This window comes from Scatophagus argus, chromosome 20, assembly GCF_020382885.2.
Source record: "Scatophagus argus isolate fScaArg1 chromosome 20, fScaArg1.pri, whole genome shotgun sequence".
NCBI classification, from domain to species: domain Eukaryota; kingdom Metazoa; phylum Chordata; class Actinopteri; family Scatophagidae; genus Scatophagus; species Scatophagus argus.
Window position 1 is genome coordinate 12,411,633 of NC_058512.1, and position 24,729 is coordinate 12,436,361.

The 24,729-nt window shown below is 40.9% G+C and overlaps 1 protein-coding gene across 5 annotated transcripts; it reads right to left on the minus strand.

Moving 5' to 3' along the window:
* Positions 1-2,599: 2,599 nt before the first annotated feature.
* On the minus strand, positions 2,600-24,283 carry LOC124051214 (patatin-like phospholipase domain-containing protein 7). Of its 5 annotated transcripts, none has more exons than XM_046374305.1 (36): positions 24,130-24,283; positions 23,706-23,751; positions 23,517-23,591; positions 23,290-23,377; positions 23,056-23,129; positions 22,547-22,647; positions 22,266-22,406; positions 22,014-22,173; positions 21,331-21,411; positions 20,529-20,657; positions 20,271-20,351; positions 19,519-19,648; positions 19,232-19,303; positions 18,981-19,057; positions 18,672-18,827; positions 17,845-17,922; positions 17,535-17,740; positions 16,880-17,011; positions 16,584-16,707; positions 15,499-15,612; positions 15,101-15,167; positions 14,836-14,985; positions 14,406-14,469; positions 14,092-14,260; positions 11,947-12,129; positions 11,608-11,726; positions 11,271-11,427; positions 10,668-10,784; positions 10,432-10,501; positions 10,000-10,116; positions 9,724-9,872; positions 9,431-9,583; positions 9,124-9,243; positions 7,023-7,107; positions 6,355-6,470; positions 2,600-5,399 (listed from the first exon to the last, which is right to left on the minus strand). In XM_046374305.1, exons 2-36 carry the CDS (start codon positions 23,748-23,750, stop codon positions 5,277-5,279), a joined length of 4,023 nt encoding a protein of 1,340 aa, XP_046230261.1. In that variant the 5' UTR covers position 23,751; positions 24,130-24,283; the 3' UTR covers positions 2,600-5,276. The 5 variants fall into 5 exon arrangements, 3 of the variants coding, with proteins under 3 accessions (XP_046230261.1, XP_046230263.1, XP_046230262.1); XM_046374306.1 differs by having other exon boundaries at positions 5,267-5,399; positions 6,342-6,470; XM_046374307.1 differs by lacking the exon at positions 6,355-6,470.
* Positions 24,284-24,729: the final 446 nt, after the last annotated feature.

Below are 24,729 nucleotides of genomic sequence, written 5' to 3' on the forward strand. Positions count from 1 at the left end.
AACTGTGGGATATCAGGGGATCATGAGTAAGTTACTGGGATTCACCCTCTGGGTACCATGAATGTCTGTAAAAAATGCTGTCCAAACAGTCTCGTTGTTATAGTCTGTGCCTTTCCTTCTCCCCTCATGTGTCAGCTGTTTTCTCCCTCCCCTTTGTTTCTTGTGGTTCCTTGTTTCTCTCTCTCTGTGTCTGTGTTCTGGGTGTGGCTCATCAGTCCTGCTGTCAATCTGCCTGCTCACCTGAGAACCATCCACTAGTCATTTCCAGCAGTACAAACACCCCGGCTCTGCAGTCTACTCTCTGCCAGATCGTTCAGTCTACCTTGTGGTGCAAACCTTGGCCTGCTAGTTACTGTTAGCGTTTTTTCCCTTGTGGGACTTTTTGCCAAAGACTTGTCTTTTTCCACTGCAGATCATTGCCCGTGGGTCACATGTGAGTCAGCCGCTTCTACCTGCCTCCTGCTTCCAGTCTTGCTCTGTCTGTCTGTCTGTCTGTCTGCCTGTCTGCCTGCCCTGCGTTCCCAGAGGACCCAGAATCATCGAAGGTGTCCCTTCTCATCTGTTGCTTAAAGAAAATAAAACCACTTATAACCGAACTGTTTTCCAGGTCTCACTTTTGGGTCCAGTTCTCTCCCAGCAATGCATAACATTCGTATATGTTGAGACATTTTAACAACATAACTGAAAACATGCTAGTGGTGCAGGTGTCTCTTGTCTCCCATTTACTGACATTATAGAAAAACAGACAAACTCCAATTTAAATATGGTATTATCACCTGCATTTAATAGCTTTTAAGGAGGTGGTATTTGTAAAACTCCTTAAGCCGGCGGTGCTAATGCATTTCTGTAATAGGACCTTCCTCAGTGTTGATACTCTATTTTGGTATTCACACGTCACAGAGGTGCTTTCACTATAGCAACAAAAAGTGTGACCCACTTACCTGTTTAAGTCCTTTTTGTCCCCATTTTCCAAAAGCCTGTAGGCAAGCGAAGAAGGATGAGAAGCGATGAAATGAGAAGGAGGAAGAGGATAGGGCAGCACTATGTGGATAGAAAGAGGCAGTTACAGTGTGTGTATCTGTATGGCTCCGGACCATTACATATGACCTTCCATAAATCAGAATGTCCATCTGTTTAAGGTCAAAAGCTTCCCCTTGTCTCCCCCTTACCCCTACCTCATTTTGCCATATATGGCTCTTCAAATCTCTTGCTGCCTGTCACAGTTTTTCAGTCCTGAGTGGGGTCATCATTGGCAGGCACACCAGCACTGTGGCACCTCTTTTTCACTATCAACCTTTTCTTTCAGTCAAAAGACTCTGATATGCGGCACAAGTTTTTTTTTTTTTTTTTTTTTGGCCCTGCGTTTTCCTCCCTGTGATGCATCGATCGAGGCCGGTGCCACTTACTCCCCTCTCGTTCTCATGTCCCAGCCCTTCTTGTGACCTAAATTCCCCTGTGTGCTCGTTAATTAGCTGATGCAAGACTGTGTTCCCCAGGGAGGGCAGGAGATTGAAAAAGCTCATTATAAGACACATCAATGAGGTGAGATTAATCATTTATTGGTAGCCTTTGTATGATCCATTGCTTTGTGTGTGCGTGTGATAAACGAGCCCACAGGTGTGACAGCATTGATGATAATCTCTGTTTTCACCAGCCCTCACTCAGTATAAGACAAACATGGTTTTACTTACCTTATTATAATGGTTGCATCAATCCATCATCTATATTTTTTCATGGTCTCTTTTGTTTGGAGGGAGTTGAGCACATCCCATAATGCAGTAGCCCACAGACAGGGACACATCCTGGACACGTCCATTGCAGGGCTGGTAAGGGATGAAGTTAGGGACAGTTACAGAATAGTTGTCCAAATGAACTGAAGATGACTATGTTGTTTGACTGCAGGGGAAATCATAGCCTCATCAAGGCTATAACATTTTTTTAGGTTGCTGATTCAACTTTATGATAATTTTAGGTGATTTAGCATGTAGCGCATTGGTTGTTATGATTTCTACTCTCTTACGGTGTTAAGTGTGATCCACTGGTTATTTATATACTGAAACCAGCTCACAAGATGTTTTATGGATTATAAAAAAGGACCAACAGGTGAGAGGCAGGGTACAACCTGGACTGATCACCAGTCAGCCGCAGGACCGACACACAAAGACAGACAATTGCACAAATATACACACATCACATACATAAAGATTAGAGGAATTTGTTGTAATACTCACTGGGAAGGACAAAGGCTGAAATTCAAACCCAGTTACTGCTGACTGTGAGGTGCACATTTGTAGGGCTGCAGGGGACTTTTAATAGCTTTAACAATCATAACACCTGATAAAACTTAGACGATAAGACGATAAACACTCAGGGTGTAGCACAAGGACACTTAAAACAGGGTGGGTGGTCACTGACTCTGGAGTGCTCCCACTGACAAGTATTTAACAAGGAACCCGGTGGAACCACTTCTTCATTGGTTGATATTTTATTGTTATCCTTTATTCACTCAGGTGAGTGTCATTAACTCATCGGAAATCAGTTAATGACACTCACATTTCCTTCAAGAGCAACAGGAAACATGAAAAGACACACCGAATACACAACAAATAGTGGTTTATTAGTAACAATTAATTAATTAAAAATATATTTATGAAATAGCATAGATAGTAACAGTAACATGAAGTACAGGCTTACCGGTAAATGTCATCGTAAACATCACTAATCAACAAAATTCAAGCCCAATGAGGGCACAAGTGGTTGTGTTTTCCATGGGGATCATCTAAGGCTTTGTTGCATTAACTTTATGGCAAAGTTCCACACATTACATAAGCGTTTCATCCATTACCGTGTCCTGTTTAATAAAGTAGAAACATTCATACTGCCAGACAACATCAATTCACTGTGCTTGGTTTTTGGAAACCATCCAAAATCACAAAAAACAGTGCAAACACCATTAGCTCATTGGTAAACAACAAATGCTTTCCCATCTCTGCCTTGCTCACACATTCCGTGCCCAGACTCCATTTAACCAACACCATATGGGATCCACGTAGCGTTTATCACAGGGTTTCTCCTCCTGTCCACACGCGTAAGGCTGCAGGCACTATAGCACCAGTATTAGCTAAGATCCCAGCTTCATACAGGAGGGTTCACTGGGTGCTGGAATCAGAAAACGTTGCATTCATATTGTAACAACTACAGTCTGACTGACCAGGCTGATATTAGCTTATTGCAGGTATGTATTTTCATGTTGGCTGAAGTAGACCTAACAATTTGTGTTATTTGCCAACTACTTTAATAATTAATTGTTTTAGTCATCCATCCAGCTTTGTTGCTTTAATGCATTTAACCGAATATCTTTGGGTTCTGAACTGTTGGTCAGACAAATAAAGCCTTGGAAGGCTTGGAAATGTTTATATCAATTTTTCACGATTTTCTAACATTAAATAGACCAAAGGATTAATGTTAATTGCAAAAAATAATCCCCACATTAAATGATAAAGAATGGTTAGTAGGAGCCCTAGTTGCGATTGAGATTAGGTTAACTCCATAAAAACGGTAAAGTGTCATACAGGGAGGCATGGTAAACAAGGTTATATGATGATTTGTTGGTTTAATTGTGCATTGTTGTGCATGTCTGGAATGATTGTCCAGCTGCTTTGACCTATGAATAAAATCATCTAGGGCTTAGGCTGTATAGATTCTTGGCTTAAATATGGAAAAAAAAAAAGAAAAAACTACAAAAATCACATCCTGATAGGCCAAATAGCTTGTGTTACGACATGTTCCTGTGAAGAACTGTCCTGCGGCTGGAAATAGCCCCTGTGCACAAACTGTACTGAGACGAGTGGAGCCTCAGAGTTCCCCCGACAGATCCACACTGTCTGCTGCTCAGTCTGTGTCTGATAGATCCAAGCCAGAAAACAGATGGAGGGGGAGGCTGTTTCACCAGTCGAGAGGAAAACTAGTCCTTTGAAGTGGATTGCAATCATTACTTTGCTCCATGTCCCTGGTTCACTGAGTACCTACAAAACTGTGCTGATGGCCACAAGTCGTGGAGTGTGCTGCTCGCTTTGCTCTCTTTCTGCTTTGGAATCAGTATTGCGTCAGTGATGACCATCACTTAGGCTGTGGTGTACAAAACATTCAAGGATAGGTTCTGACTTTTTCCAAGTCTATCTTAGTACAACAATAAACCAAGTATTAGAGAGTAATTGTTTGATGTTGCCGTCAGCAACAACTCCACTTTATTAGGTACACATCTACAATGAAATCCAAGTCAACTGTTCTGCCGTAAAGTCACCGCCTGTCATCAGTTTTCTCTTTTGACACTGATCGGCTGTTGTATTTTACAAGTGTACCCAATAAAGTGGCCACTGAGGGCATGTGTCTTACTTGCCTCTACTCGTATCTCACCATGCACATAGCTTTAGCTCTCATCAAAAACACAGAGACTTCACTCAACACTGTTCTGTAGATTATTCAGAACAGTGTCAACCTTTCCTTTTTTGTTTTCTTTGGCTGCTGACCCCTTAAAACAAACCAAAGTCCATTTGGGACCTATAATCAGCAGTTATGGCATCACGGTGGAGAGCAGCTGTGAGCAGATCAAGCGAAAATTTGATTGTGCCTTCATAGACTGGTGAAAAGATGTAAAAAGCCAAATTTGAGAAGAAACTAGTGAAACGAAAAATAGACATCTTTCTTTCTCTTATCCCTTTAGTCGTAATTGTCCATGTCGATTTTTTTTTCATTTAATCTTTTACTGTGGTGTGTGACAGAAATCTGTCAAATTTTTAAATCTCATTTCAAAACTATGTGCATGTTTGACAGAATCTCAATTCTAGTTAACACTCTTCAAATCTGTCTTCTAAGTGTAATCAGCTAAGATTTGAAGTCTTCATCTGGATTCATGTAATAAATATTTCATGGAAATAGTTTCTCCTTACCCTCCCTACCTTTTATCTTCCACTGGACTGGTGTGATTCATCATGACTGTCTCAATATGAGAAATTATTAGACTTACAGTTGCTTGTATAATAGCAATGTCTAGGATTTGTGTTTACTGAGATACCAGCTCACTATATGCAGTTTTTTAAGGGCCCACCCACATGTTTTCACATAGCTAATGAGGCCAGGATACAGAGGGCAAAATGATAATCACCGTCATGCTGACAATCTCAGGAGCAGAGAACAGGTTTCCAGTCATGTAGGAGGGGAACATATGGCAAAGAAGGGCAGGTTAAATTGTGAGGCAGAGGTCATTAGATCTGTCTTTACTGTAAAGAGAGGTCTTCTTGGTTTGACGGCGTGTCCTGTGGACTGTCGGTGGGGGACTGAGGGTGGCTGCTGGTGAGTGAGGTAATGCGGCGAGTATGTCTCCCCTCCAGCTCTTCATCCTGAGAATCAGAAATATCTTAATCAGTGAATAGATGAGGAGTTCACATCGTGCTTCACCAGACTAATATTTGATATATCTAATCTAATCAGAAAAAAGTGAAATGAGTAAGAGACTACTAATGAATGAAATAACACAGCGAGTACACCACATGGATAATTTAATTTTGGACCTTTAGGCTTGTTTAAAACATACTAATAGAGTTTTACTTTGAGTTGATGCTCTATACTGACTGCTCCATACTAACGTGACACTTGACCCTGCTGCCTCTTTCAAAAACCGATCACGTTATTAATCAACTGTCTGAGAATGCTTTTATCTTTGAATCTTTGTGAGCTCTATGAGCTCAGTAGCCTGAACCTGCAGTGCAGCTTGGTAGGGGATGAGGGGCTACTCGGAGCCCATAACAAGAGACCGTGGACTTGTGTTGGCGTTGGTCTCGATTTCAGAATCGCACTGCTAACATTCAAGGCTTAATTGAGTATTGCCTTAATTACAGAAAATCCCCTTATTTTCAACTCAAAATCATTGCTCTACAGCTTTCTCAGCCCCTGGCTCTTCACTACAACTAAAAATATCATTTTAGTTTAATTAGGTCGTCCAGCGGTGTCGTCCAATTAATTTAAAAATATATTTCATGGGATTATTGATCACTTTCAAAGCATAAATTGGCCTGGCTCCAGCATGAACTTTAATCTCTTTTTGTACAATGGCCAGACACTTTTGACTCTCCCAAAGTCTAGATTTAAGAAAAAGTGATCATGCCCAACAGTAGTGAAAATATGTTGTGTTGAGTAAAAATAAAAAGGAATAAAATCTATACATACACTGCAAAGGCAAACATTTACAGTATGACATGCTTATTTTAGACATGACTAAAATACAATGGCTACAGCAGTGGTGTAGTAGAAGAAGAAACCCCATAGTGTCCACCCTTTATAACCAATGGTTCGCACTGTGTCACCAGTCTCCTCTCCTTCAGTGTGCTCGCCATAGTGGTTGTACAGCTCCATGTCAGACAGAGCGCTCTCCAGTGCCTCCTCTTCATAGTCAGTGTGGTAGTCTGATTCCTCTGAAGGAGGGAAGGAGCAGAGGACAGGAAGGAAAGAAGCACATTGTGGGTGATTAAGTTGGAATCGTGGTGTGTAGAAGAGGTGACAAATGAAAGTGGGCGTGCAGGTGAATGAGTCAGAAAAGCAAAAATGCGCAACATTGTGAGAAGTCAAATAGGGCATTTTGATGAGTGATGGATGACAAACAGGTTATAAATAACAAGAGGAGCAAAAAAACAAGAAGGCTTCTGTATTAGTTTTTCACTTGGCTTGAATATAATATAAATATGTATGTGATTGTAATATTAAATTTGCATTTTGCATCAGTATGCTCAAACCTGCATGTGTACAATGTAGCATGTAATTGCTAAAATATATTCTGCAATCCCTTTTCTCCTGTATGGGAAATAGATTTATTCGCTCATAGAACATGACAGGGGAAAGAAAAGGCACTACAAATAAGAGCCAGCACAGGAACGACAAACATGGAGGGGAGACAGTCATAGTATGCCTTCTCCCAGACACTGTGTGCACACATGCCAGAGTACTGGAGTGTGTGTCGGTAGTTTTACCATCCACCAGAGCGGGTTTGACGGGCTCGATGCGGGACACAATTTCTGCCAAGTCGGTGAAGGAAGCATTGGGACATGTTACCACCTGAAAGACACATTAAAGAGGTGTTCAGAATACACTGAGCCTGGTTAGATTTTCACCTGTTGATATAAGCTAATTCACCACAAGGCAGGTGTCAACATCTTGTCTCTTAGAATACACTGTAATGTACTTCTCCTTACTTACACTGGTGAAAACAGCAGCTGGTGGTTTTAGTGAGGAGAAGGGAGATGATTTGGATTTAATCTCTTTGTTTCTGTTTAGACAGACAACATTGTGCATCTGTCCACATATTTCCAGTATGAAGCCCCCTCCCCACTGTGCACAACAAGATACAGAGCAGTACAGGAAACCTTAAAAAGAAAACCAGGGAAACTACGATGCTGATGATTTCGCTATTTTCACTTCCATTGCTGTAAAGCACATCTGATCCGTACTGGGCTGATTTTATTTTAATCTTCTCGTGTCGTTTTTATATTTTTTTTAAGGGCAAATAAATCTACAGGCTTAACTGTCAATATTGCTGGTTCTCGGTAGCACATGTGCTGATACTATATGTTACATACTTAATTTTGAACTGCTTATTCTGGATCTTCACTACTGTAATTAACTATTGTCACTGTTTCTTTTTTTTTAGCTTTAGTCACATAAACTGCCTCTTTTGTTTTAAAATGCCTGCAACCAGTTTGTTTTTTTTCTTTGTGTGACACTATTGAACACACTATGTTGAATCCACCACAGGAAGAGATTATTTCCCCCGAGAGTTGCACCCCACAGTTGCACCTGAAAATAGAAAGGCGCTCATTAACTGCCTACGTGGGATGGCTATTGTTTCAAGGAATGAAAATTACACTTATTTATAAGACATTCTTAAGCGTTACGGTTTCAAAACTGCAAATGTGGCTGTAGCTCGTTCCTTCTCCTTCATTTGTTAGTTTGTTGTTTGGGGGGGGGGGTGGTAATGTAACCATTCCTTTCATTATTAACCTTGCTATTTTTCCCTCTTCATCCTCCTCATTTTGTTGCTCAGAGTAGGAGTAAGTATCTCATCTTTCATCATCATTCTCTCTCCACTTTTGTTTAGTTGATCCTTTGTTTTATTTTGTCATTGCCGGGGGGCAAAGCCGGTGTTCAGTAAATCTGTTTCTCTCTATCTGAAGAGCAGACTGATGCATAGTTTAATGTTATTACTGTAAGAGTGGTGTAGCCCTAGGCCAGAGACAACCAGAACGGCACTCAGAGAGCACATACCTCCACCAAGACCAATAATCCTCACTTCTGTGATATGAAAATCTGCAAGTAAAGCCACCACAGGTCTGGATATTTCCAAAAGTATTAGAATGATGTCAAAACATCATAATATCAATCATCACTTATGACCCACTACAAGTGTCTGCAGACCCTGTGTGTGCCTGTATTTTCTTCTCATCATTATTATTTTTTTTTTAATTATTTATTAATTCTAATTTTCCTGTGTCTGGGACATTCATCAGCATCACCCTTGGGGTAATGGGCTGCTAGCCTGCAGCCTATAACAGTATGCAAGGAGTGAGGTTAGCTATAGGCTGAAAATATAGTAAGCAGATTACATCACTGTCTCTGTCTCCTCTCCTGTCCTCTGTTAGAGTCATTGATTATAAAGAGCAGGTCTGTTTGACGTGCATTTGTTTGAATTCACTCAAAATCCAGCAATGTGGCACCTTCTTGCAGGATTATGCAGAGGTGTGTGTGTGTGTATTTGAGCTTTAGGATGTAACCGCCATGTAACAATCAGAAATAACTTTTTATTTCTCCAAATCACTGATTTATCGTGCTCCCTCGCTTCATCCACTGGTGTTTTCTCGAGCGGGGGACAAGGGGCCAACCCACAGTCAAATCTCACTCATTCTGCCAAAAATAATTAGCAGATCCAGACTGTGATTTGGATCTACTTCAAAATTTAACAGGGTTCTTCTTTTACCTTTGCAAGATCCATACATACATACATTCAGCAAGTTTCATAAAAACCGGGTCAGAATCTGACTGACACATTGATAATATTTTCCCTCCCTCCATGCTTACATTGTTCTTGCTCTGAGTGTTGTGGAACTCCTCCTGGTGTCTATCTTTCAACATTTTGTCCACCACTCCACTACGAGTCCACACGTCAAACACAGTCTTTCCATGCTGGTATCCCACCTCCTGCATTTGACAAACAAGCACACACACTCAAAATTATTTTCTCCACTGGTAAAATAATTTAACATAAAACATAATATAAATTTAAAAAAAACAATAAATTCATTCAGCTGGGCAATTTTGTGGGAATTTAATAAGTCATGAAAAGAACAAAAATATCAGAACCAGAGGACACCTCTGACAAACTTACAGCAATCTCATCAAACTTGCCAAACTCAAGTGTCCGGTATCTGTCAATTGGAGGTCTGATGTACTCGCAGTAGTCACTGTTCTTCACAGATTCCAACTGCCTAACACAGCACACATAGGCCAGCCGAGTCTGAATCTCTGCCATGTTCAACACCTGAGACCATGAGCGGAGAAATGAATATATGCATCACTGACAAACACCTATAAAAATATCCTCATCGATAACAGGACTCAATTCGCTTTACACAAACCTTGTGCAGTCTGTTGTGTCTACATTTTTAATCAATCCACTACCTTTACTTTCTCCGATAGGGGGTTGAGGCGTCTCCATAGCAGCCACCAGCCAGAGAGCGAGTCGCCATAATTAGTGAGGTTGGTTTCATCCCTGCTGCCCACGTCAATAGCTATCACCACTTTGGCCCCCATGGAGCGCGCAACATCAGCTGGGAGAAGATGAAGCAACAGAGAAAGGTGGGCCGGGGGAAGAGACCGCAGAAACATGGTAAAATAGTAAAAATGACATTATCGTGACACTGATGCTATTTAAACTGAAGACTCAGTGTAGCAGACCTGGCAGGTTGTTGATGTAGCCACCATCCATCAGCAGGTGTCCATCTTTGGGGTCACAGAGAGGAGGCAGATACCCCGACAGTGACATGCTGGCACGAACATACCGCCACAGAGAACCTCAAACCGCAAACAGGCAACTCTTTTAGGTTTTAGACCTTTTCAGTACTACATATTTCATTGTTAGCAGACAACCTGAACTGGTAAAATTAAACTCATCAATGAGTTTAATGTAAGGGTCCAATCACCAATGAGAACAGCTTTTAACAGAAATGTCAGAGGCAGATGAATGTCTGCATGGCTAGCTACCACTAGCTAGGTATGAAAACTTTCATGTGGATGAACTGAGACTCAAAGCAAACAAGAACAAAGGATTCCTTAAACAAGCAAACAAAACAAAAAACAAAAACAAAAAAAAAAATAATAACAACCTACCATCAGTGTGTACCCTCATGGCTGAGGCAGTGATGTCAGTTGTGATATTGAAATATGGGATCCAAAGGTCCTGCATGCACAAAAGGTTACATCTAAACCAACAACTATAACATGCTCACATGATACATTTACTTTTTCTGCACCACCAACAGATATTTCTGGGTGTTTATCTGCTAAAACTAATTTGACTGCCATGTATAACATGGCCATTTCACTTACGAGTTTGGTAACCTCACCTCAATCTGTTTGCTCTTGAAGACATTGCCGATGCTGGAGTTGAAAGCAGCACCGGAGAACATGGAGGTGATTGGGTACGTCAAATCCAGAACTTTCTTAAACACTGAAGTCATTTCCTGCAGGGGAAGCCAGAGAAAGTAAAGGTCAAATGGATCTTCTTGCAGTTGTGTAGATGGAAAGAAGTATTTTTCCTCTAGTACAAAGCAGCATTAATCCCTCAAAATTGAAATGCCTTTCCCCCCATTGGTCTTGGACACATGCTTTATGCTTATGAAATATCCAGTCCCCATAAAAAGCATCAGCATTTCAAGAGAGGAAGCTGTCCTGTTCTGACTGTTGTTTAGAACCAGGTTTTGTTCCTATGTTCATTTCCTGTCACCTCTATATTGTTGCCTATGTAATAAAGAAAAGAATGCTCACAAAATACTCTCAATTTGTCTTTATCGACAAGTTTTATAACATCTCACATACCTATTTGATATAAAGCTCACCAAAATATCACTGGCTTTGTTACAAAATACAAGATAGATAGATACTTTATTGATCCCAAGGGAAATTCAAGACTGACTGACAAGACTGCTGTCATTGTTGTTGACTCTCACCATTGCCCATTCTTTGGCCCTCATCCTCATGCGGCTGTAGCTACGGTCCTCAGCATATAGTGCCCCCATCAGGGAACCAATAGAGGTGCCACCAATGAGGTCCACTGGGATGCCGGACTCACAGAGAGCCCGCATTATTCCCACTTGGGAACAGCCCCTGAACAGAAGAAAGGCAAAAATGTAACATAAAAGGCAGAGACAAATACAAATATTTAACCAAAAAATGCTATAATTTCCTCTTTAAATGTATATAAAAGTTCAAGTCCTAGATAACGGTACATTAAGACATGAACTATTAAATAACTGGTAGCAAAGACAGACAATGGGGTCACTTTACCTGGCCCCTCCTCCTCCCAGGATAAGAGCAATGACATTGCCCGTGAGGACTCGAGCTAGACGGGAGAAATCTGAATGGCGGTCTGCTGGCTTCTCAAATACACGTTGATACAGCTCCAACTGAAAAAAAAAGGGGGGAAATGACTGTAATAAAAGTAGAAAGAATGAGATGCTGAGGGAAGGAAGAAGACATGAATGGATGAGAAATAAAAGATTATGAGAACATATTAAATGAGAGGCTTGAAGGGGGACGGCCAGGAGGGAACAAAGGGACGTGCTTTGATCTGCAGATGAGAAATTAGAACAAAATGACACTCCGGTCATATTTTTCCATTCCTACCAGTTTAGGCAGGCTCCTCTTAGAGAAGACCCTCCGGGGACAAGAGAGGTGGAGGTGTCTGGAGATCCAGCTTCGCATGTTGAGCCAGTCCACAGTTCCTTTGGGTGGGGGGCCGTCTTCTCTGTGCAACAGCACCAGCTGCTTCTGGGCACGCACTGCACTTCCTTCCAACATACGCTCCAGCTAGAGGAAAGGTACCAAGCACAGATGTTTTAGGACATTTTATACTCTGTGTGGTGCTTGCACAGAATTTTGAACGATAGAGAAATACTGCAAACACTTGCTTGAAGAGAAGATGCTATGTTTAGGTGAGCACAATGTCGGGGACAAATCAACAACCAATGTCGTTAGGGCTTTCATTTTGAAATGTGCCATTATATGTGAAGAGCTGCACTGTACTTATTGTTATATTCGAGAATTATGGGTAGCATGCTGAGCAATAAGAGCAGAATGGGAAGGCTATTTGAGAGATGAATTTTTAATTACATTTCATTCACATTTTTTAAAGTGCAATTTCCCAGCTGAGGCAGTTTTATTCTATGATGCTCCTGAATTAGCAGTCTTTAAAAAAAAAGGCTAAGTAGTCTGAGAGGAAGGTCAGATCTGCCACAAAGCCAACAGACCTTCTGTTAAAGGTTTAGTGTATGTGCAAGGTGAGAGGGTGTTTCTGTATGTGTCAGTGTGCCCTGAAAGATAAAAATCAACCCAGAGCTATGACTCATTCTGAGCCTGAGCAAATATTGATCCATTTCTCCCACCATCTCCTGTTAAATGGGGATACATACGTTACTTTTTCTCAGTGTCCATTTTTTCCCTTTGAAAGCAATTGCCTTTCCTTCATCAGCTGAACGAGCACTTCCTTTCTCTATCACCTCGCCTTGCTTTCACAGCACCTATCCACTCTTTGCTCATTCCTCCCGTATGCCCAAGGGTCAAATACAAGCCTTTCACAGCCCACGTGAGCATTAAGAGGGTTAAACCCCTGGGTGTAATCATAATTCAAAGCATAATGATGGCATCAAATCAGCTAGGATGGAATTGGAATTTTCAATCCAAACTGGTCAGCTGTAACACAGACCATTAACTGATGAATCTGGTTTGTCTCCTCCAATTTTAGGAAGGAATGCAGATTTTCAATGAATATATTTAACCTTTAATCATCAAGTGTAAGAATAGTGTTGTTTTATATTTTTTCATCATCAGCAACTCCCACAAAAAGACAAAAACCAACAATAAATTGATCCAATTAATAGTTACTGTCTGATATTGTTACATTACAATGAACATGGGCACAGTAGTTAGTTTATTTTTTTGAGACCTCACATGCACTGTCCTGCTGCAGTAAATACTCCCTAGGTCACCAAATACTTAAAATAGTCAACAATAATTACTACTACTTCTCTGTGATGTTGGCTAAAAACCAGTGTCAAACTGTAGTAGAGTATGAAATGAAAGTGATAACTCCAGACAGCCACACAGCAGATTAGACCTCTGGAGCTAGAGCTAAGCTGGGAATTACATTACATTGTCCTGTCCTGCCCTAAAAGCTAAAACAAAACCAACAGAAGGATGTAGGAGGGAGATGTCAATCAAGTTCTGTTCGTATGTCGCAATACTGTCCAGAAAAGAGGTTTTATTAGTTAGTTTATTTAATTAGACAACATTGGTAGAAGGACCTGTTTCGGTGGAGTACAGATGTACAGCAGCTTTAAAAGAGAAACTTTTTAGTTGTGACTGTCTAAAGTCTAAAGTAAAAAGCCACAGACAAGCTTTAGAAATCAGAGTGTATTGAGAAAGAAGAAGGAATAATCCATGTTGGTTTCTGTCTTTTCAAGGAATTTGTTGACAACAAAATATGAAACATTGTCAGTTGTATCCTTTAAAACCAAATCAAATGACAATGTGAAAATGTAAAATGTGAAATAAGGTTGCCAGCTGTCCATCCCACAGCTTCACTCTCACTGCTCTCAAAGTGTTGTTTCCCTCAAGGTGTTCCTGAGATATCACACTGGCAACAATGGTAAGTACGGACATAGAGACAACCCAGTTTGAGGCATAAAAGGCTGGATTCCCAAGACCAAGCTACCTTTGACACTGATTCTCATCTTACTTTTCTCCACCTGTAACCCTCCTCTGCCACCTCACCTCCCCAACAGCAGGGTCCTGCTCTCCTAGTCCCACGATAATGATGCAGTCAGCCTGACGGATACACCGCTGTGTCCACGGGGTCAGTGTGTAGTCCGTCTGGTAGAGAACTATTCGGTGAATGTCCTCCTGTTGGCCCAGCCAGCTGGACAGACGGTACTCGTGGACACTGAAGAGGAAATGAGCTCATTAACTGTTGTGCCAAGAAAGCATACTTGAACTGAATTTTACGAGTATCTGAGAAAGATGCAGAGCCCAATGGTAAAAGTTAAATAGCCCAACCCGCAAATTCTCAGGCTTCCACAAAAACACACCTGTCTAGTGCTGCAGCTCCAAGTCGCTGTTTGATAATATCACTGGTCAGCAGAAGAGTGGGACCTGTATGTTAAAGATCACAGCAGTTACAGTCAATATGTCTGGTCAAACAAGTTACAAAGTAAAACAAAATACTCTCAATGGAGCTTCCCTGATTGTTCTGGAGACCTGTTAATCACATCAGATCTTTTTAAGTCAAACATGCATCACTTTGTTGAAAATTAAAGGAGCTTTCAATTCAAATATTACAATAAAATTATACAATTAAGCCTTAATTGAGCTTGAATTATGCAGACAGACCACACTGTGTCTCACACAGCAGCAGTAGGGTGGCCAGATGTTTACAGCAGATCCAGGATAAGATATCCTCAACCCTGAGCTCCATCTCTGTGGAGGATGCCAGGGAAACTGTCAAGTTTGTTTTCTTACCTATTGCAATGAGTGCATGCTGCAGCTCCAGGGTGAAGGCAGTGAGGGGCACCTCTTCTGATACAGGCAGGACCGCCACAGTAGAGAGGTTGGAGGCTTGGTTCCCTGCATCCCAATTACTGCCAGAGGTGTGGAGGGCCAAACTGCGAGCTGGGTACATGTATACATATTAAAGAAACCCCCCCTCAACAATAAGTTCAGATACACATGAAGAGCACTGGGGCAACCTGAAGCACCAGAGAGAGACACACACACACACACACACCTGTCAGAGGGCCGTTGACCTGCTGGAGGATCTTCTGTCCTAGTAGGTGGATCAACCTGGTGACAACCTGAGAGGCACAAACATTTTAAATGGACTTCATGCTGCTCTACTCAGACACCATGTACATCACAATGCATTTTTAAAAATGTACTTCTTGATTTCACATGATTTTAATTGGCTGGAAAAGCAAAAAAAAAAATGGAAAGAACCCTTCAACCGACATTACTGTCCAGCTGATCAATTATTCAAATGTTCATTCACTGTCAGGTCCTTCAATCAACTTCACTTTTAAAGCTGACCTTTTGGAAATCAGTAGGCACATATGCTCTATCCATAAAAAAATGAATTGGGTTTATCCATCAGCTGAAGTTGAATTAAATGATTAAAGTTCACCCTACCTGTGGGAACTTCCTCTTGATGGAGCTGAGAGCTCCTTCTGGTAACTTGGCAAGCTCAGAGTCTCGAACAGCATGCACTGTGGTGGCTCTGTTCTGATGGGTCAGGGCCTCCACCTGCAGAGACACCAAGGACACACCACATTGTTTACTTAGTCAGAAAAGAAAAAAAGCTTATCACAAAGAAATAGAAACCTCAATCATTTCAGAAATTTTTAAAGTCATCTTCCCTTCAAGACACAGAGCTCTATGTATGGATGTATACTAATTCAGTTTTATATCACTTTTCAACTATGTTCAGGACTGTTTAGCCTCGTACCACTACTTCAGATCATTTCAGAGTTAACGCAAAGGTTAAAAAGAGATAAAAGAGATATAAATAAGATCTCTCCATCTCATCATTCAGAACTGACGTCAATACAGCCGCACTAATTATGTCTCTGAATGTTAGCCATAACAATCTTATTCCCACCGTCACAGATGCTGCAATGACAGCTTCACTCCTCCAGGTAACGGTAACCATAGCATCCATCAACTCAGGTATTATTAGAAGCATCGTGGCAGAGAACAGCCACACCAGTCAATGAGAATGTCAAAAAAGTGATATATTCTGATGAAGTGAATAGAAGTTTATGTAAACTGTGACTTCATGAATGTTGGTTTGTACAGTACATAAGGATAATAAAGATTAGGTGTTATAAATAATTAGTGATTATTTCAACTGAAATCCAAATGAAGATGGTTTGCAGCTAGAGTTTATTTTTATCTCTAAACATTCATAAGATGTTTTTAGTTAAGTTTAATTTAATGGCAGAGATTGTAGTCTCATGGTCATGCATACTGGCAGCTACTGCTTTGTCAGCAATACACCGACAGTAAATATATTATACATGTGATGATTAATTACTGTTAATGACAAACTATGTTCCTTCTGCATTTCAATCAGCATATCTCTAATAGAAGAGAAAGATGAAGAGAAAGATGTTTTAATATTTGTGAGGACAGAAGAAGTGGGAAAAACAATCTAAACACAGAGCACACATTCATAGTGTTTCACTGACTATCCACCACACTGTCAATGTTCTTACCACTCCAATCAGGTCGCCGCGTCCATATTCTCCTATTAGCTCCTTCTTGCCATCCTCCTTCATGATTACAGAGCGCAGTCGACCACTCAGTACTATGAATGTACTGTCTGACTTCTCTCCCTGCCTAAAAAAGATACACAGATGACTTCAGTTCATTGCAAAAATTTAAAAAAAATTATTGCAAACCAAAACCAAAAATGAAAATGCAGTTGCCTCCTATGATGGAATGAATGCAGTAAAATTGCCCTTGTTTGAAGAGGATTTCTCCAATATATACAAGGTTATGAGGAGAATACCTGTACACCGCCCTGCCGGCTTCCACAGCCATCCAGTCGAGAGCAAAGTCTATCTGTCGGACAAAAGATGACATCCTCCTCACCACTGTGTGAGCCACGTCCAACACAACCTTTGGTTCCACACGCATTATCCTGAGGAACAGACAAGAATCAACAGAACAAAATGAGATAAAGAAAATCAAACGAGTCGTTCTCATTGCTTTTGTTGAGTGTAAGTATGTTTTTCTACAGTCGACACTGCCCTACAAAAAAGCAGCTATTGCAGGTGAGGTGCGGCAAGACAAATGAACAAAGCATGCCTGAGCACTGCTAGCATAACATAGGGAATTTGAAAATATTCTGATCTACAAAAGAGGAGCCATGCAGAGAAAGTGTGGGAACCACTGCTAGAAAAACAGTAATAAAGACTCACAAGAACCAGAAAAGAGACCAAAGAAAAAAAATAAAAAAAACTCAAACAGCAGTTACTGTACTCCAGCTGATGGTAAACTATACACCTTCATACACCTCCTACACCTTTTCATGTTCCAGGGAACAGAAAAATTACATTTGATGCTTCAAAAATCTTACCGCGCTGCAATGTTAGTGCAAAAGACTACAAAAGTACATGTTTCTGCATGGAGGGTGTGTGTGCAGGTGTGTTCATGCAACTGACTCATAGAAGTGGGTTTTGGAAATGGAGAGGAAGCTGCAGTCTCGCTGAGCTCGAACAGTGAATATGAGGGGCTCTCCGGTCAGGACGGCAAGTTGACCAACGAGCTCTCCGGGGTGCGTCACAAACAGACGCGTCTCTTCTTCACGGTCAATCATGCGCTGGTAAACGTGGAGGAGGCCAGAAATCACAAACTGGATGCTCACTTCCTAAAGCACCAAGAGGGGGAGGAAGTCGCAAATATGACAGCATGTCAAGATTTAAGTTTGCAATTAGTCATAAAATGAATTTCACAATAATTTGACGTTCTGACCTGGTCTCCTTGACGAGCCACCACAGAACCAGCTTTGACATGATGGAGGGTCACCCTGCCTTCAAGTAGACTGGGGTCCTGCAACAGAAAAAGAAAACCTGAGTGACTGCTTTTTTATAACATCAGATACAACACTGAGCTCCCCTAATGCATCAGACCAGCCACCCTCATCTATCCAAACCAGGGATCAGAATATCCCCATAAAATACACTATATAGACAAAAGTATTGGGACATGTGACTAATACACCTACAGGGACTTTAATGACACTGCATTCTGAATGCATAGACAGCTTTGCAGCTATAACAGCTTCCACTCGCCCAGGAAGGCTTTATACAAGATTTTGGGGTGTTTCTGTGAGAACTTTTGCCCATTCATGCAGTAGAGAAATAGTGTGGTCAGACACCGATGATGGACGAAAAGGCCTGGCTTGCAATCTCCGTTCCACTTCACCCCAAAGGTGTGTGATGGGGCCAACCGTGTCTTTATGGAGCTTTGCTTTGTGCACTGGGACACAGTCATGCTGGGTCAGAAAAGTGTCTTGCCCAAACTGTTGTCATAAAGTTGGAAGCACAGCATTGTCCAAAACGTCTTGGTATGTTGAAGGATTAAGATTTTCCTTCACTGAAAGAAATGGACTCAGCCCAACCCCTGTAAAACAGCCCCATACCACACCTGAATTCAATAATAAAATAAATGTGTCCCAATACTTTTGTTTGTATTGCGTATGTCACAATGCGTAATATGCATGAAAATTGAAAATTTGGGTTGGAAATGATGAAATATTTATACCCGTCGATGCTCATCTTCTGTGATCAACCTCTCACCTGCAGCTGGACGATTCCCAGCAGGTCCCTCTTAGCAGCCTGGAGGATTGAGCTGCTCTTACTGAGATGGATGGCATCAGAGTGCCCCCCGCTGTCTGTGTAGTGAAACACTTCAGAGGGCGTGTGCTGCATAGTGACACTCTTCTTCAGATTGGACTACAAAGACAAGACATATGAAGGACATATGAGTAATGAGGAAGAACAAGAGAAGCACCATAACATAAGATGCAGAGGATGCTGACATGTGGTGATGCATCCAGCTGAACCTCGGACTCAGCATAAAGAGGTGACAAGACAGGAGAGTCTTACTTTGTGAGTGACAGGACTGGATGGAGCCTCATCGATGGTGACCCGAGCTCGTTCACAAGCCATGTTCAAGTCATTACCTGCAAAACAACAACAGTGGAGAATTAAGTATCTAGTAGTAGTTTAAGTATGTCTGTGTATGGTCTATGTATGTGTGTGTCCTTGATTTCAGTTCAATGAGTGCTATAAGTTAAGTGTGCAGAAAATTAACAGAGACATATGCCATTTGGTGATCACTTATGTACAAAACCCACCTGCACAGTCGGTGGGCATCGAGATGGATCGCTGCTTCCTGTAGCTGTTTGAAGGGCTGTCCTTAACACCATCTGTTTATATTAAAGTGAAGTGCCAGTACTGGATCAGTCTCAGCACAACAGAGAGCACAATTTTATATTTTTTATATATTTTTTGTATATTACTTTTTATAATTTAGAATTACATAATGTTTAATTACGTAATGTATATTACATATAGTTTAGTATACATACATGTACATATATATATGTATATGTATATATGCATGTGCATGGGTGTGTGTAACCTGTCTCTGTGGGGCTCTCTGTGGCCCCAGCATGTAACTCGTCCTGGAAGTGCAAGCGCCGAGTCGTCTTTCCAGAACTGGCCTCTGCCATCACGCTGTTTATATTAGACAAGGGCACCGCCTGACTCTCCTGTCATTTAGGCAACAAGACAAATCAGTTCACAAGGGCAGACCACACATTAGTTTGTCAGGACTATAGTACCATTTTGAATAACTATGGAATATTTTATTCATTATAGCTTTGATACACAGGAAAATTAGCAGATTAAGATTATGACTGAGTTGTTAGAAAATAACACATGAAAAAAAAAATCAAATATCCAATGTGAATGATTTATTAGTTATAGGAGGTTGTTTCAAAATGTATGACTGCAAAAATCAATAAAATAAAATATTTTTTCAAGCCTTCAAGAATTTCCTCCCAGAAAGGACAAAATTAAGGATTATATCTGGTTATTGTGAAGTCGGAGGCAGGCGAGGGTTGAAGGTTACTGCGATGCCTGTTTTCTGTGGAGGGGCTGTAATCATTTTTATTCATTTTCAGTGAGCTTTACGAAGGCCTCGAGTTATGATACTGTGCCTAATGTTGTGTGAAATTAGCTTGCATGTGTGAGGACGAGTGCATATGTGCCTTTCTGTGCTTGTTTGCGTACAAATGCAACATCAGTGATGCTTAGGTATTCACTGAGTGCGCTGCGTGACTGTGTGTGTACACACACAAATATGTGCACACTAATTAATTTCCCTCCTACCGGATTGAAGAGCTCGGTTGTTAGGCCCAGATAGTTATGTAACGCCAAGAAGGTGACTCTTTGGAGGCGCACCATGATTATCTGCAACACACACAAAATCAAACACTGAGGTAAACAGAGCAGAACATACTACACATTAGATTGCAGTTGCATCCAAATTAGATCAAAGTGATTACATTTTATTTTGCAATGATGTCAACCAGACACTGGAACCCTACATACTGTATACATACTGTTTATTGTTTGACAGTCTGTTACCTGAATGACACGAACAAGTGTCTCTGGGTATTTCTTAAACACAGACTCAAAGGCTGATGCAGGCAAACGTAAGATGGTGGAACGAGTGGCAGCCCGTGCCAGTACGGTCTTATATGGAGCCGGATAACCCTGAGAAAGACCGGACAGAACAGGTAGAAAGCAAAGACAGTCACAGGGGGAAGTCACTGAAACCTCACATCTTTGACTGCACTGTTGATAGTTAACTAATTAACACTGTCCATGGAGTAATTAAATGGACTAAGAGGATTTTTACCTCTTAACTTATAACTAACTAACTAACTTATTATTTAGAGGTCCAAGCTTTGACTTCTTGATTTTTCAGTCTCCGAATTTATTGACTAAAACTGACTACAATATGGTCTGGGCAGCAGCAACATGAGTGTCCCAGAATTTTCATGAAACATGAAGATGTGGACACATTCCTGACTATCATAGGAATCCTAGTAGATGTAGATTTAAGTACAAAAGTTTCACTTGAAAGGATGAAAAAAAGCAGTATAAACATGACAGCATAGGAAATCGAAACAAAACAGTCCATGCAACTGGACAGAATAACTAAATCAACTGAAAGCTGACAGAAAGGGATATGGGAGTAATGGATAAACAAATGAAGCAGAACAGGAAGTACAAAAAGCATTGTTTCTAAAAGAAAGAACCATGAGAGGAAATGTGAACAATGAAGATGAGACAGAGAACTGAGGCACAAACAGACCAAAGGGCACAAGAGAACAGAGAGGTCAGTCTAATGAAGACAGAAGTGAAGAAAAAATAGAGAGCTCACAGTAATGATGTCCAGAATACTTAGCAGGCTGTGGACACTATCCCCTGGGTGCACATCCTTCACCACTGGCTCTGTACCATCCTAAAAAACAACAACAACAGAGTCTTAATTCAGCCTTTACTGCCAGATAAAATGAAGAGAAGCCAGCAGCAGTTGAGGAAACACATTTAAATACAAACACAGGTGTGAAGAGCCACACCTGTTCTTCTGTTCTTAAACAACAGACTGCATGTAGATAGATGTTCCATTGCTGCCCTCTTCTGTTCATATTTTTTCCATCAACTATGTGCACATGCACTAGAAGGCAGAAAAGGAAGCTTAAACAAAGTAAAATGGTCATACACTCTTGCTCCACACTTCATTGAGATGGAATTTCACAAGCATTAACGTTACAAGGCACCATGACTGACGACATTTCCCAGTTTTGTCATATATCAGAAACCCTGCACAGGTTTCACGTTTGTTACGGTTATGTCTTTTCATTTTTAGAACACAATTATACAATTTAATAACTTTTCTTTTTGTTATGTTTATATATAAACAACAGATCAAATGGCTGTTAATGATTTGTTGATGCTGATTTTCATAAAGGAAAAGGAAAAGGAAAGTGACATATCTTGTCACTAAAAATAAAACCAAATTAAGTTTTGTTTTTTCTGAAAATCAACACGCTATCCACATACATTCTCCTGGATGCAGAGCTCGAGCCGTCCATCCTGGACCACATAGATGCTATCGTCGTCATCTCCTGGCCTGAACAGACTTTCACCCTCCTGCAGCTCAATAAACACCATGTGGCGACACAGCTCAAGGAACAAGGGCTTCTCAAAATGACCCAGAACCCTACAACAAGTTGAAGAACACACACATTAGGAAAACAAATAAAACAAACAGGAGAAACAACGGGAGCAGCCAAAGGTTGCATATTTGTCTACCTGACATTCTTCAGCATGTAGAGGACCTCGGAGGGCAGGTTCGAGCTTTGCACATCAAACTCTGTAAGGTCTGCCTCAAGCAGGGAGGGAGGAGGCTCCTTTGGCTGCAGGGTTGGAGGATCTTTACGGATCCTCAGAATTCTGTTGACAGGCACGAAAAGGTCATTTAACAGATTCCTGTAATAAATTCACCGAAATTATTGACTCAAGACAAATCTGAAGAATTGTTTAAGATTTCACTCACACACAGAGAATTAAAAAAATGTTTTAATGGATCATACTTGCGAGCTATGCTTAGAACTTTGGTTCTTTTCCGTATGCGCTGTGGTTGCTTAGATACTGAGGTAGAGGTGGGAGGAGGAATTGAGGACAGCGTCTGGACCTTTGAAGAACATATTCAAGATTTAAAAGTTTGCTGTTGTTTACTGCAGACAGAAAACATATTTTGACAAAGGTGTAATTAATAGAATTAATTCACTGAAACAAATGGAGAAAAATAATCCCAAAATTATTTGATCACATACGCTATAGGGAGTTAACAATAAAGCAGACCTGCACATTTTCAGCCATAGTGTATCAGACTGCCCCACAATAACAAGTTACTGGAGCTTTAGTGGTCATACTGCCAGTGGAGCATGTTTCATGCAGTGGTGCAACAAAATACTAACATCACTAAGAAGCATCATTTTTGCCCTAAGTACATATAGCAGATTTACCTAACCTATATTACTGAGACAAATCTACCAAACTGTAAAAGTGGGTGTGAGACAGAAAGGGAAATAGAGGAAACCTTTCTCATTATCTTCCTTCCATAGAAGAGCACTTTATCTCGTTTTCTGAAGCGATAGTGAGGCTGCTGTTCACCTTGTCAGAGAATCCAAAAACAAAATTCACATAAAGTCATGTCAAGGCCACTCTGAAGAACCGTGTACAGAAAACAGAAACTTCTTGAAAGAGTCATCATACATTATCATTATAGATTATAGCATAAGAATAAGTGGGACGTTCAAGAAGGATGACTTACGAGAGGGCTTGTATCTCCTGTAAAGGAAAAGCACCACAATCCCGATCAGTGAGACTGCGACTGCAGCTCCAATCAGCACTCCAGTGAGCTGGAAGATGGACAAAAGCATTGCAGCAGTAGTATGTCCCATTAAAGTTCATGCATACTAATTTTAAGCAGGGTTTGAATATGATGGGCAGTGCTCTCCTTACTTGTTGAAAGCACAAGCTGTCAGTGTATGGACATACCATAGTGGTCTGCATCCTGTCCTCGACGAACTGTTGCACTCGTGCTTTGATGTCATTTTGGCTGTTCACCAGCATCTAAAAACACAAGTCACGTGAGCGTACTTTCTTACCAACAGCTGTTGCAGTTAAAACTGCAATGCCAGCTGTTTCACATATGTTTTAAAAGAAATAGTGGTGGTGCTTACTTACAGTGGTAGTGCACTTTTCTCCATCGTCGTGTACTCCGCAGTCCATCCTGTAAGATATGAGTGCTTATAAACGCTACGTCTACATTTCACGTAGGGCTCACATGTTGTTGGTAAAAGCGAAACTATTAAAAGAGGAACAGTGGACTTGTCAATTGTCAAAATGTTCTGCCCTCATTATCTGGTTCCGTGTTAGTAAAGTAAGTAAAAGACGAGCTAGTAGCCAGCAACAAAGCGATTGTTGGCTGACAATGATTTCAAGATGTTAATATAGTCTCCACATTAGCTTGAGGTTGGCTAAGACAGCACTAGCTAGCAGCAGGCTGACTAACGCTACCCGTCTTGCTAGTTAAGTATAAATAACAGAAATCAGCTTCACATATAAGCATTATGAATCTATTCTCAGTAGATAGAAAACAGAAACGTACCTTTCGAGGATGTGTGGTTGTGCTTCAAGCTAATAACATTGCCGAACAGATGATGGAGCAAAGTTAGCGAGCAGCTAACAAAGTTTCGTGTTTACTGTCACTTACTTAGCTCCGCCCATGTTCCCACATCCACCAATAGCTATTGACGTCTGCTGTTGCCCTGGTGCCGTTCAAAGCACTTGTCCAATCAGGAACGCAGCAGACACATCCTAGTCTTCCTGTTTACAACATTCAAGGAAGGCATCATCCAACAAAGGGTCGTTATGTGTTTACACGAAACGACATTTTCATGAAAGCAGTCAAAATTTTAACGGTGTTAGGTCAGTACCACAACATATGCAATGTTCGAATACTATTAGAAGTACTGTTAGTCAATCAAACCTAATATAATAACTGAAGTAGGATGCTGTAGTTAAGTACAGTGTTGAAGTTCCCGTACATTTCTTGATTATTTCAAGTTCTAGAGGCAAGTAATATACATTTTACTCCACTTCAGTAATTTGACAGCTTTATTTACTACTGTGTTCGTTATTGTATTTGAATCAGTTCAACCTGACGTGAGATAATTGCAGCAAGTCATAGGATTGACCTGAGCCAATC